General features: G+C 51.1%; 1 protein-coding gene across 1 annotated transcript; it reads left to right on the plus strand.

Annotated features, from left to right (window-relative positions):
- The first annotated feature begins 251 nt into the window (after positions 1–251).
- Positions 252–11,120, plus strand: LOC100760559 (antizyme inhibitor 2). Its single transcript, XM_027398986.2, has 10 exons — positions 252–424; positions 1,401–1,574; positions 2,649–2,821; positions 3,469–3,603; positions 4,985–5,150; positions 7,020–7,167; positions 8,880–8,980; positions 9,631–9,848; positions 10,322–10,378; positions 10,817–11,120. The coding sequence occupies exons 1-9, from the start codon at positions 287–289 to the stop codon at positions 10,344–10,346; spliced, it is 1,278 nt and encodes a 425-aa protein (XP_027254787.2). The 5' UTR covers positions 252–286; the 3' UTR covers positions 10,347–10,378; positions 10,817–11,120.
- Positions 11,121–13,569: the final 2,449 nt, after the last annotated feature.

The raw sequence follows: 13,569 nt of genomic DNA on the forward strand, positions 1-13,569 counted from the left end.
TCTCATCTTGAATGGGGACCATGTGGGAAGGAGCCTGGAGGAGAGTCATATGCTTCCCTTCTGAGGGAATGGCATCTGTGCCTTGCTTGCCACCTGCATCCACAGCTCAGGCCATGTTGCCATCAGTAGCCTGCTGTAGAGAGGGAAAATATCACAGGACATGGTGGAGTTCTTGGAGCTGAATGGGGCCCAGGCTTCAATGATTGGAAGAGACTGGGTCCACAGAGCTGTCCTTTCTAGGATGCCAGAACTGTGCCCAGAGAACACCTCAGCTGGAGTCTCAGGGATGAGCACTCGCCCTGGGGACCCAAAGGAACAGCTGGGAGCTGCAGGAAACCTGTGGCCATCAGAGCCCATCATCCTGGGACGAGAGGGATCTGCCCGGGAACTGGTCCTGAGGAAGATCCAAGAACTCTCCATCGAGGTAAGGAGAGAGGGTGAGCCCCACCCCTCCACTGCTGATACCCAAGAAGGTTTCCCGTTTCCAGTTTGGGGGCCATCAGACTGGGGTTTCCCAGGGCCTGTGCTGGGGTCATGAGTGAGCTCTGCTGGCCTTTATGTTCCCTTCTTTGGCACCCAGGTTTACCCTCAACCAAGTCACTGCCAGGGACTGAAGCCACCTGTCTCTGGCCTTGGTCTACAGATAGTGACCTCCCTGCACCTCTTTTAAGAGATAAAAAGACCAGCTCAAATCCTTTCTTTGCCGCACATGGCGGTACACTTCTTTAATGCCAGAACTCAGAAGGCAGAAGCAGGTGGGTCTCTTAAGTTGGAGGCCAGCCTGATCTACACAGCAAGTCTAGGACAGCTGGAGTTACAGAGCCCCTGTCTCAAAAGACAAAGTTAAATTAAAACAATCAAATTCCTTCTGTCATATTCTTGCTGCGTGACCTTAAGCCACTTAATTTTTTAAGCTAAGCCTTTGTTTTCCCCAGCCTTTGAAAAGGGAGAAATACCAGTCAGTGGTGAGTTCGAGGCCAGCCTGGTCTACAGAGCAAGTTCCAGGACAGCCAGGGATACACAGAGAAATCCTGCCTCAAATAAAATAAAATAAAATAAACAAAAAAAAATTCCTGCAAAGTGAAATGGAAGGAAGGAAAAGAAAATTAGAGGAACAATAATGCTTTTGTCAGGGCTGGAGAGATGGCTCAGAGGTTAAGAGCACTGACTGCTCTTCCAGAGGTCCTGAGTTCAATTCCCAGCAACCACATGGTGGCTCACAACCATCTGTAATGAGATCTGGTGCTCTCTTCTGGTGTGCAGATATACATGAAAGCAGAATGTTGTATACATAATAAATAAATAGAATCTTTAAAAAAATAATGCTTTCGTTATAGACTGAAGAGGACTCCAGGACCTAACCCTCTCCCCACCTCCCTCTCTTGTTCTTGCCCTAACAGGGCCGCCAAGATCCCTTCATGGTGCTTGACCTGGATGTACTGGTCAGCCGCCATCAGACCTTCCTCCAGGCCCTGCCCCAAGTCCAGCCTTTCTACGCAGTGAAATGCAACAACAGGCCCTGGGCACTTCGAGTCTTGGCTGCCCTGGGCACTGGCTTTGACTGTGCCAGCCAGGTGAGCCTGTGCCAGCTTGTCAATCACCTCTCCATGGGCCTGCCACCTTCTGGAGAAACACTGCCCAATGGTCAGGAGATCAGGGGTGGGGACTCTAGTCCCCAAGATGGTGGCAGGCATGTTGAGGGTGCAAGGCTTTTTGTTGTTGCACTGGTGTTTTTATTTGTTGAGTCTAATGTAGTCCAGGCTAGTTCAGAATTCACTACACAGCTAAGAGTGACCTTGAACTTCTGGTCCTCCCACCTCTCTCTTCCCAGTGCTGAGATTACGGGCACAGGCCACCAGTTTACTAGGTGCTGAGTGGACCCAGGACTTTGTGCATGCTATGTAACTCTACCAACTGAGCGGTAGCTTGGATGCTTTTAAGTGAATAAATGAGCAAATTGCCGAATAAATGAGCAAATTGCTGTGGTCAGCCTTGCATGTGGTTATGTGACAAGACCAGGTAACCTGAACTAGGGAACCAGGTCCCTTCCTGGCATAGCCAGTCACCCTTTTGAGCCTCAGTTTCTCCCTGTTTAAAATGGGACCAACACTCAATAAAAATGAGGACACGATGGCTCCTAGGTATGGGTTGAGGATAAGGTTTTATTGTAGACCTGAAGAAGGGAACAGCCAGAGGCATCCGAAGAGTCCAGACTGAACGTGGCCAGCAGAATAGACTGGACCACGAGAGGCAGGGAGGGGGGAGTGAAAGAGGAAGAGAAGACAGAGAGAAGAGGAGGTCAAGAGGACCAAGAGGGTGCATGGGAAGCAGGCGGTCACAAGGACAAAATGCCCGAGTCATAGGAATCAGAAGCTGGGGGAAGAGAAGCAAAGCCCAGCCCCAGGATGGGAGAGTTCAGGGTAGGAGACAGGGTGAGAAATGCTGGGAGGGGCCACAGGTACTGAGTGAGACTTGTGTGTGTGTGGGGGGTTTCTTTGGGACCTGATGCTCTCCCAATAAGGGACCTGGTTCCAGAATGGATTCATTGGAAGGGATCCCCACTAGTTCAGGCTAAGGTCCTGTCCCCAAAGAGTCAGGGAAGGCAGGAACAACAGGGCAGCTCCAATTCTGGCCTTCATCCATGCTAGGGGGAGCTGGAGCAGGTGCTGGGCTTGGGCGTGGCCCCCTCACGAATCATCTTCGCCAACCCCTGCAAGGCTGTTTCCCACATCCAGTATGCCGCCCGCTCCGGGGTGCAGCTTCTGACCTTCGACAGTGAGGAGGAACTGGCTAAGGTGGCCCAGCACCACCCTGGGGCTAGGTGAGATGGCAGCGGTACCACTGGAAACAGTGGGCCAAGGGATTCCAACAGATGGATCTGGACTTCAGCAACCAGGTAGCTGGTGGCTCCAAGAAAACCTCTGGGCAACAAGAGGGCCAGATGGCAGGCACAAGGGTTCAATCAAGAGGCCAGCACCTTCTTGGGAGCACATTAGTACCAAATAGACCTTGTCTCTACACCAGCATTGGACAGAGCTTGCCCTGAGGAAGTCTGGCATCCGTGATTTCATAGAAAAAGTAATTATTCTAGAGTCAGACCAAGGCTCACACTTCAGATTCATTAGCCATATGCTGTGTGATCTTAGAAAGGTTGTGTGACATTTCTGTTTGGTTTTTCAAAACAGGGTTTCTCTCTATAGCCCTGGCTGCCCTGGAACTCACTCTGTAGACCGGACTGGCCTCGAGCTCAGAGACCTGCCTACCTCTATTTCCCAAGAGCTGTGATTCTTTAGAAAGTTTAATTGATTCTATCCTACTTGATTTTGCCTGGCAAAATTCTGTAAATAACGTGTGTCTCCTCCTTGGTCTTCATGCTGGGTAGTTGGGAGCAACTAGGCAGGGACGGGTGGGAAGGTTGGAGGGCCTCAGGGTTCCTGGGTACCTACCTTCCTCCTCCTCCTCTTCCAGGTTAGTCCTTCGGATACAGACCCAGAACAGTCAAAGCACCTTCCCGCTGAATGACAAGTTTGGAGCTCGGTTGGAGGCATGTGAACACTTGCTCCAGGCTGCCAGAGAGCTGGGGTTGGCAGTAGTGGGGGCCTCGTAAGTGAGCACTGGCGTTTCCTGTCTTGATTTCTATTGCTGTCCCCAGGCAGCCAAGGACTCCCAGGGACACCTCTACTTTGTGGGTTTTCTAGGCCTAGAGGGTTTGAGGTTCTGATAGCCTAGGGGACAAATGGAAGTAAACATCAAAAACTTAACGCTCCAGATATACAACATTTTCAAACAGTATTTAAAAAAAAATCAAAACAAATGCATAATCTCCAAGGTGAGAAAAATTGGAATTTTAAATGAAGTCAGGACTGATGTCGCTGATTTCCTTTCTTCCCTTGGGGTCTAATCACTTTACAGAGTAAGTCTCACTTGGAAATGTTTTACATATCATTCCTCCAGGAGATGTGCATTCATTTTACTCTTTAAGGGATTCTGAGCCCTGGGTGTGGGGACACACAGTTGTAATCCCACCACTCCAGAGGTAGAGGCAGGAGGGTGACAAAATCAAGAGCTAGCTGGACAATAGGAAACCCGATCTCAAAAAAAGAAGGGGTGGGTGGGTGGGGCTGGGTCTAGGGACATAGCTCAGATGGTAATGTTCTTGTCTGGTGTATTCCCAATAAAACCAGGGTGGTTTGCACCCTGTAATCTCAGCGCTCCCGAGGGGAGGCAGAAGAGTGAGAAATTCAAAGTCATCCTTGTGTATATAACAAGTTGGAGGTTAGCTTGTGCTATATGAGATACTATTTTAAAGAGAGAGGGGGGAGGGAGAGAGAGAGGGAGAGAGAGACTGCTGCCACTTATGTGTTTTCATGGCCCTTACAATTTTTTAATTAAAATGTAATTAATTTTTTTATATTTACTTACGTGTGTGTGTGTGCGCGAGCGCATGCACCTGTGTGTGTACATGCCATGGTGTATGTGTGGGGCTCAGAGGACAGCTTTTAGGAGCCTGCTTTCTTCTCTCACCATGTGGGGTTCAGGAACTGATCTCAGCAAGGTTTGGCGGTGAGTGCCTTTACTCTCCAAGTCATCAGGCCAGCCAGGCTTTGCCTGTGATGAGAAATCCTCACTCACCTCATCCCCTCTGACCTGAATTGGTTTCTCAGTTTATCTTCAGGGGACATTGGGTTGTGGGGTTCTAGCTAAGAGAAGGAGAGCCCCTTCAACAAAGGTGTCGGGAGTGGGCAGCTGGGGGAAAACACTACTTTGTCGTAGCCCCAATTGGGTGACTATGGGATATGTGTGTCTGTGAAGACACCTGGTGTGACCAAGGACACATATGCCTATGAGAGCTGAGTGGGCCAGTGTTGTCTTGTCACTGGCTGGCACTGCTTACAGCCCCTGGATGGGTTTTCCTCAGTGTATCTGTCCTCATATTGACTTGAATTTCCACCTGTGTGTCTTCCACACCAATGGCCACGATCAGCTTCCATGTGGGTTCCGACTGCCAGACATCCCAGAGCTACAGGCAGGCCATCGCCGACTGCCATAGTGTGTTTGAGATGGGCCGAAGGGCTGGCCACCACATGAGCCTCTTGGATCTTGGAGGGGGCTTCCCTGGAACTGAGGGCTCCAAAGCTAAATTTGAGGAGGTGAGAGGGATGGCCCCAAGGCATGAATGGCAGTCTGGGTGTAGCAGCTTGGGGTGAGGGGATAAGTGTGTGCGCATGCCTGTGTGTTTGTACATAGAACCTTGCATAACTGGGGATCTGTTTGCGGGTACTGTGGTTTGATTCTGACAGACATCTTCACCTGACGACATGTGTGGCTATGAGTGTGTCTGAGTATGTGCACCTGAGTGTGCCTGAGTGTGTTCACCTGAGTGTGCCTGAGTGTGTGCACCTGAGTGTGCCTGAGTGTGTGCACCTGAGTGTGTTCACTTGAATGTGCCTGAGTGTGCACACCTGAGTGTGCACCTTGTGTGCCTGTGTTCACCTGAGTGTGTCTGAGTGTGTGCACCTGAGTGTGCCTGAGTGTTCACATGAGTGTGTCTGAGTGTTCACCTGAGTGTGCACCTGAGTGTGCCTGAGTGTTCACCTGAGTGTGTCTGAGTGTGTGCACCTGAGTGTGTGCACCAGAGTGTGTCTGAGTGTGTGCAACTACTTGCTATGCTTCTTTTTTTTCCAACATTTTTATTTGAATTAGAAACAGGATTGTTTTACATGACGATCCCAGTTCCCTCTCCCTCCCGCCCCCCCCCCCACCCCCCAACTAAAACCCTACCTATCACATATCCTTTCTGCTCCCCCTGGAAGGTGAGGCCTTCCATAGGGTGTCATCAGAGTCTATCGTATCCTTTGGGATAGGGCCTGGGCCCACCCCTGTGTTTCTTGGCTCAGAGAGTATCCCTCTATATGGAATGGGCTCCCAAAGTCCATACCTATGCTAGGGACAAATACTGGGCTTCTACAGGAGGTCCCGTAGATTTCTGAGGTTTCCTCACAGAAACCCATGTTCCTGGGGTCTGGATCAGTCCCATGCTGGCATTCCAGTCCCATGCTGGTATTCCAGCTATCAGACTGGGGAGCAAGAGTTCCCGGATGTTCAGGTCAGCTGTTTCTGTGGGTTTCACCAGCCTGGTCTGGACCTCTGTGCTCTTCACTGGTCCTTCTCTGCATCTGGGTTCCAGTTCAGTTCGGTGATTAGTTATGGGTGTCGGCTTCTACTTCCACCAGCTGCTGGATGATGGCTATAAGTCAGTTATCAATCTCATAATCAGGGGAGGGCATTTAAGGTAGCCTCTCCTCCGTTGCTGAGATTGTTAGCTGGTGTCATCTTTGTAGATCTCCAGACATTTCTCTAGTGCCTGATTTCTCTGTAAATCAAAAATGTCTCCCTCTATTATGATATCTCCATTCTTGTTATCGTGTATTCTTCCCCTGACTCATACTTTCTGCTCCCTCATGTCCTCGGCATCCCTCCTCTTCTCCCCCTCTCATTCTCCTAGCTCCCTACCCCTCCCCCCTTGCTGTGCTTCTTTTGCTGCCTCACAGCTCTAGTCCAAGACCAGGAGCTCCATCTAAAACAGTTTCCTCTCCCTCCTTTCCCTTCTTCCCCCTCGTCCTATCCTCTTCTTTTTCATTCCCAGCCTCACATGAGGTAGGTGTTATACCCCCGAGCTATCTCCACAGCCCCTCTGTGTCCTTCTTTAGACACGTTAGCGCTGGCCTTGGATAGGTCTGGAGGACACTCCTGGCCCCTTAGCTTCAGGGGACCACAAAGACATCCTGTCTCTGCTGACCATGTGCCAATTATTTGCAATGTCACATTCCTCAGGGCGCCAGAGCCACACACTGGCTGTGTGCTTTGGCCTCTCCCAGCTTCATTTCTATCTGTTTCTTCTTGAATAAGATGAGGTGAGCTTGCTGTCTGAATGGCTATTGTAGGGACACAGGAAAGGGGGCTGGTCATGACCGTTGCATAGACTCAGGATACAGCAGAGGCCGGATCTGTCTCCACAGATGGCTAGAGTGATCAATGCTGCTCTGGCCGAGTACTTCCCGGAGGGGACTGGCGTCAAGGTCATCGCAGAGCCCGGCCGCTTCTATATGGAGTCTGTATGCACAACGGCTGTGAACATCATAGCCAAGAAGGCTACACTGGAGTCAGGTGGGTGCCAGGTGTAGCCACTGTCCAGATGTCCCTGGGACTCGGGGAGAGGTTGGACTGTGGGTCTTGGGTATACCCTGGGTGCCTAATTATAGGAATTGAGATCAGAGTTGGGCACTGGACCACCCTGTATGTGCACTGTTTACTGTTCCTCACAAGAGGGTAAGATGAAGGACAGAGACCAAGGTGTTCTTCTAGGTAGTGGGTAAGTCTACCCAGCCCTGAGCGAGCAATTGCAAGGTTCAGCCTCCAAGGCCCTAGACACCCATTACTAAACCTCGTCAGCCAGGAGCAGACCCTTGGGTGCAGGAGGTGACAGTTTCTATCAATAGCAGAGTGCTCGAGTACAAGCTCCCGCAACAGATAAGCAGGACTGACTGCCTGTGATCGGCTGCATCCCGAAGGCTGACATCCTCGGTGACAGTACCTTTTGACACTCATCACCATGTCTCCCAGGAGAGTTCTTCAGCTATTTTGCCTCTGAGTGTGGGAGGAAGGTGGTGTTGCCATGTTCCCAGAGAATGAACCAGAAATGTTTTCATGGCGAAATCGAGAATATCCCCAGGTCGGCATTCACTGGATCATCAGGACTGAGTGATGCTGACATGTAAATATTTACCTGTCACTTTGACCCCCTCATCCTTTTGATGAAGTGTCTCGCTAGAGGATGCTGGGGTGTAGAGCACCTGTCCTCAGCCATCTCACCACAGCCAATTACAAGGATCTGGGAGCTTGTTATTCATTACAGCAACAAAAGCAAGAGCTGCCGATCTGCAGAAGTCAATGATAGCTGAAATACATATTCTACCTCATGTCTGCTCACCAATCCTGTGAGACAGCTCTGGGTCACCCCCGCCCCCCTATGAACATGTGTAGGCATGGAGACTCCAAGAGAGGCAGTGTCTTGTCCAAGGCAGCACAGCTAGTCAGTAAAGCAACCATCCCATGTCTTCCTGACTCCAGGGCTGGTGCCCTTCATCCCTCACCTCATGAAGAACTCAATACAGAATTGATCTGGGTACCAATGGAATTGGGGTTAAGGAGATAGGGAGGAGAAAGAAAGGAAACCAGAGGTGAGAAAATCTGTACTCAGAGTCAGCATCCAAATGGCCACCTATTGCCCAGATGTTGACAGAGTCCGACTGGAATCCTGAACGCAGGATCAGGAGCGATGATGTGAAGACAGATTAAGATGGCTGTGAAGAACAGGCTTGGTAGACCGTTGTGCCTAGAGGATCTGGGAGTCATGTAACAAGAAAGAGTGTGAGGGAGCTAGGAGAAAAGCTGCCACAGGCTTGTTTGAGTAATATCCATAGAGGCAGCGTGTTGTGAGGGAGTGAGCCATCTGCAGCCGTCGGTGCTGTCAAAGTGGGCACTGTTTCACAGCACACCCGGATTTGTCCTAAGGATTTGTTCTAATTAGCTATGGCAGGACATGCTTACATGGAGACAGCTGCCTCAGATAAATTTTTACACACAGTTTCCCAGGGAGTTCCTGCATGCATTAACTACGTAGAGTGGATTGGCTGAGAAGGGAGAGTAGGCCAGCATCTTCACTGTGACATTTGTTTGTGGATATAGGGTCTCGTGTAGTCTAGGCTGACCTGGAACTTGCCATGTGAGGGGGGTCTCTGCAGGTGTCAAGGCAGGCAGCGAATCAATCCTTGAAGAGATAATAATGAAAACTCATCCTGTCTACTTCCTGTTCCCAGGAGGCCACAGGAAGCTGGCATACTATCTCAATGAGGGCTATTATGGTGCCTTCCGAATCTTCCTCAGGGAGCCTGTCTCCAGGATACCCATTGTGGTGAAGGTAAGGGGACCCTCTGTGTCCTGAGACCACCAAGTCCAGCTTCTGACTCAAGAGGCAGGGTCTCAGGTCACCCACGGTCTGCAGGTTGTCATGCTGGACACAAGTGTGAGGCACTGCATGTACACATCTGTATGTGTTTCCCGGGGCACACCTGGTAATTCATGCCTGTGCAGGCACATGTGTCCATGGAGGCTGCATGGGTCTGCTCAGCTCTGGATGCTTCCATGTGCGTCTCTCTGTGTGTGTTTTTGGAACTCTGGAATGTTGGAGATGTAGGAGACTTGGAGAGTAGTGGTACCTAAGCCATTACAGCCATCTGCCAAGCCGTCAGAGTCCCCACTGCCCAGCCATGTTCTCACATTTATAAATAGGTTTAAATCCCCAGGTTGAATTCAGCATCCGTTTGTCATCAAAACTCCCTAAGTGACTCCAGTGTGCACATGTGATATGTTTGTGGGCTTGTAGGCTGAGACAAGGCCTCGTGCATGGCAAGCTCCAGGCTTGCACAGAACAGCCACTCTGTCACTGTTCACTGTGGTTGGATGGTGCTGTCCTCACTGGACGGCCACATGTCTCCCAGGGCCATGTCTAACATCCTAGCAATGTAATGAGACCCTTCCTTCTCCAACCCCATCTCCTTCTCCCTGCAGGAGTTCCCCTCGGAGCCCCGCCTTTTTCCCTGCACCCTCTATGGCCCCACATGTGATGCCTTTGACAGGATCTCCTTGAAGGAGGTGCAGCTGCCGGAGCTGGATGTGGGTGACTGGCTGCTTTTCCCTAACACGGGCGCCTACAAGAGCTCCATGAGTTCCACCTTCAACGGCTTCCCCATCATAACTGTCTACGATGTCATGGGCCCCCAGCTCAGGTGACCAAAGGGAAGGGTATGGGGGGGCAGCTATGGGGAGCTTCCTCCAGACTCTGGGCCTGGCAATGTGAGCTGGTGGCTGAACTTGGGAGCCCTGCGCCCAGGAAACACTCTGCTCTTCTCATGGACCCTAATAGGGCCTCGTGGATCTCACCTCACTTTGCCATAGACCTCTGTCTATGGGGTTGACTGGGTCTTGGCCTCTCCCCAGGTTAAGTCAGAGGTTGCCTAGGCAACTGTACCTTGTGGATGCCTCAGTGGAAGTAGAATCAAGCAGCCTATGGAGCCATCTAGCTTGGGTGCCATGGCCCAAGCCCTGCTGGCTCTGGTGGCTTGTGATAGTTTCCCAGTTCTCAGGATTGCACTTCAGAGGAGTTCCTGCTCTGCCTAGCTCAGTACTCACCACCAGGGGGTGGTGGGTGGGGGGCAGCGAGGGGCTATGAACCTCTTGAACTGTGGCAACTTTTCCACAGGAGCCTACTGGAGACAGCACCTTAGACCAGGACATGGCCAGAATTGAGAGGCACCTGGTATGATATGCCCAATGAGGAAAGCTTAAGGTCAGAGGGCGGTGGAGTAGGCCCTGGGGGAAAACAAAGGACTGGCCTCCTCTGCACTAGTGAGACCCTGTTACACAATGAAAGCTGTTGTCTTTCTTGAGTAGACTTGAAGTACCAGCTGGATGTCCTGGGTGGCTGGTTTGGCATCCGTTCTGACTCTCAATCTCCCTAGACAATGGAAACCCCACAGTGGTGGTGGGGAATGAGGGACACAGGGACAGTAGGACTTGTGCTGACACAGGAGCCCCTTCAGGGCCAGGCACTGTAATCTTAAAAAAAAAAAAGAAGACTGTGTGCTTCAGGACCACCTTTTGCAGGGGTGTGGGGGTGGGGTGAGGGAAATGGCCCCAGGGGCAAAGCCACCACCTCCTGTGTGCTTCCCAAACTTCACCTTTTTGGGATCCACAGTCTCTGCCAAGGCTTTCCCGACCTGCCAGGGTTGTGTCACAGACTGGCTCCACCGTCTGAACGAATCTTCCAGCACCTTTGAGCTGAAGAGAATTCTCCCCAGACAGCCCATGGGAGGTGTGGGCTGCAGACACCTCCCATGGATGTGGGAAAGGTTCAGCCTTCAGGACAGCATGCTACCCATGGACCTCTGCACAGCTTGCAAATTGGGAGTGGAAGCATTAATCTCTATCTGCTGAAGGAGTCTTCAAAGGATAGATATGACTTGGCTTTGGTGAAAATAGAAAGTTGTGTTTAGAAGCAAGAGCTGGTGTGTTCTGTTTGTTCTGTGGGTCTGCATCTCTAGAACTATGAATATTTACATACATTTATTCATTCCTCAACCACCCATCCATTCATCCATCCTGTCCAGCCAGCCAGCCAGCCAGCTAGTTAGCCAACCATCATCCACCCATTATTCATCTATCATTTTTTTCCAAGACAGGATTTCTCTTTGTAGCCCTAGCTGTCCTGAAACTTGCTTTATAGACCAGGCTGGGTTCAAACTCACAGAGATCTCCTGCCTCTGCCTCCTGAGTGCTGGGATTAAAGGTGTGAGTCACCAGGTCTGGCTATTCATCTATCATTATTTATCCATCTCTCATCCACTCATGCCTCCACAACCACCGCCCATACACTCATTATCAACCATCCATCCTCTTATCATTCACCCACCTGTTCATCCATCCACCCATCCATCAATCCACGATCCACCCGCCCATCACCCACCCACCCATCCATCATCCATCCATTATCCATCATTCATCAACCTACCATCCACACACCCACTCATCCATCCACCCGCATGGTGCTATTCTAGACCCAAGGGACCCACGTTCAACATGACAGGAAAAGCTTTGCCTTACAGGTAAGACACAACATAAACAAACATAACTGACAAAGTGACGTGGGAGCTTAGGGAAACAAAAGCGGAAGAGGACTAAGTGAGCAGAAGTGTGTTGGACAGGGGCCAGGTGATCTTCAGAGGCCTAGAGGAAGTGTGGTGACGCATAAGAGAACTCTACAAGGAAAACAGCGGGTCCAAAGGTCAGGATGATGGACTTCCGCTAAAGCTAGAAGACCCACGAGAGTGAGCGGAGTGGGTTAGGGAGGTTAAGATGAGGCAGGAAGAGGGTCCAGGCCGGCCGGTCACGCATCTTAGTAAGTCAGGGTTTTTATGTTAGTTAGAGCAGGTGAAGGCAGGGTGCAGGGGTGAATTCAGAGGCAGCAGAGAGGCTCCTGTCAGCCCTGTAAAAGAAGGGGTGGGGATGAGGGGAAGTAAAAACAGCACCTTTGAGCTGATGGTTTAGGGTCAGGCCCGCCCTTTCATGGACAGACTCTGGAGGGAGCTAGGAGGGCAGGAATCAAGACTACTTCATCAAGTATGAGCCTCCAAATGGGTCCTACAAAGGACGGTCTCTGAGGAGAGCTGAAGAGGAGAAATGCAGAGTGAGAGGGACCCGTGTTGGGTGGCCTTCATAGTCTAAGGAAGGGAAGGATGCTCAGCTCTGTCCAAGGCTGCCGAGGTTAAGAGGTGAGGTAAGACAAGAGTGAAGGACTCTGATGCCACTGAGGGCTGCAAGGAAGAGTGAGGGAGGAGCTGCCCAGCACAGGCCGTGGTCTCTCTCGTGGTCTCTCTCAGGGAGGTGTGCTACAGAGGCAACAGAAAAGGGGAAGGGGGAGCTGCGGGAAGAAGGGGATCAAGGGGAAAGGGAGGGTTCATTTTTTGGGCGAGAAACCACGTTTTGAATTTCAAGAGCAAAATTAGCCCTGCAGGGAGCGGGTGGGCCCTCAAGCCAGGCGGGGCAGGGTGGAGGGCGCACGGTGCAGCAGTGCTCATGCCGAGGTCTGGAGCGAACAGGCTGAGGAAATCTGAGGCCGGGAAATCAGATTCGCTTCCCAGTGATTCAAGTTATCAAGGTCATGGAGAAGAGAAGGGGGCAGGAGGAGTTTTGCGTTCCCAGAAGGGAACAGGTGCGACAGCCAGAACAAGGCTGGGAAAGGATGCGCCTGCGAACCTCAGCCGAGCTGGCGGCTTGCCCTCACCCGTGTCCTGCCGTGGGCACAGGTCAGAGTGGGTGGAGGTTGCGGGAGGTACAAGGACAGGGAGATGCCTGAAGCCTGAGGAGGGATCCCTGCAGATCCAGGCTCTACCCACAGCCCCGGAAGTCGCTTTTTCCTACCCACGTGTAGGAGCAACTTTCGTGGGTCACCTAACCAGTGCCAAAACCAGGCATTGAAGCCAACTGTCCTCGGTGCTCTCCATCCCTCCTCCACCCTCCAGCAAGGCCTGTGCACAGCAAGCACGGCTCTTGGGTAAACCCAGGTACTCCGCACATGGGTTAGTCTAGACTTCAGCCATGGTACCTTTCTGCCACCTACTGATCATGATCGGAATTGAGCCTGAGTTGAGGGTCACAAGGGTTTCCAGCTCCAGCTAACAATGACAGACTTAAAAAGGTGTTCTTTTAGTCTTTTTCTTCTTCCCTTTTTTATTATTTTGTATGTGCGTGAGTGTGTTTATAGGGGACACGCGCATGCCCTGGCGATCATGTAAAAATCAGAGGATAAATTAAAGGAGTTGGTTCTCTCCTCTTCCATTATGTGGGTTCTAGGGATTTAACTCCTGTCATTAGGATTAGTGGTGAAACATGCTGAGAAATAGATATCTTAATAGAGAGAGACAGTATAGGCTTAAAGAAAAATCTGGCACT

This window comes from Cricetulus griseus, chromosome 2 (assembly GCF_003668045.3).
Source record: "Cricetulus griseus strain 17A/GY chromosome 2, alternate assembly CriGri-PICRH-1.0, whole genome shotgun sequence".
In the NCBI taxonomy this organism is placed as follows: Eukaryota; Metazoa; Chordata; class Mammalia; order Rodentia; family Cricetidae; genus Cricetulus; species Cricetulus griseus.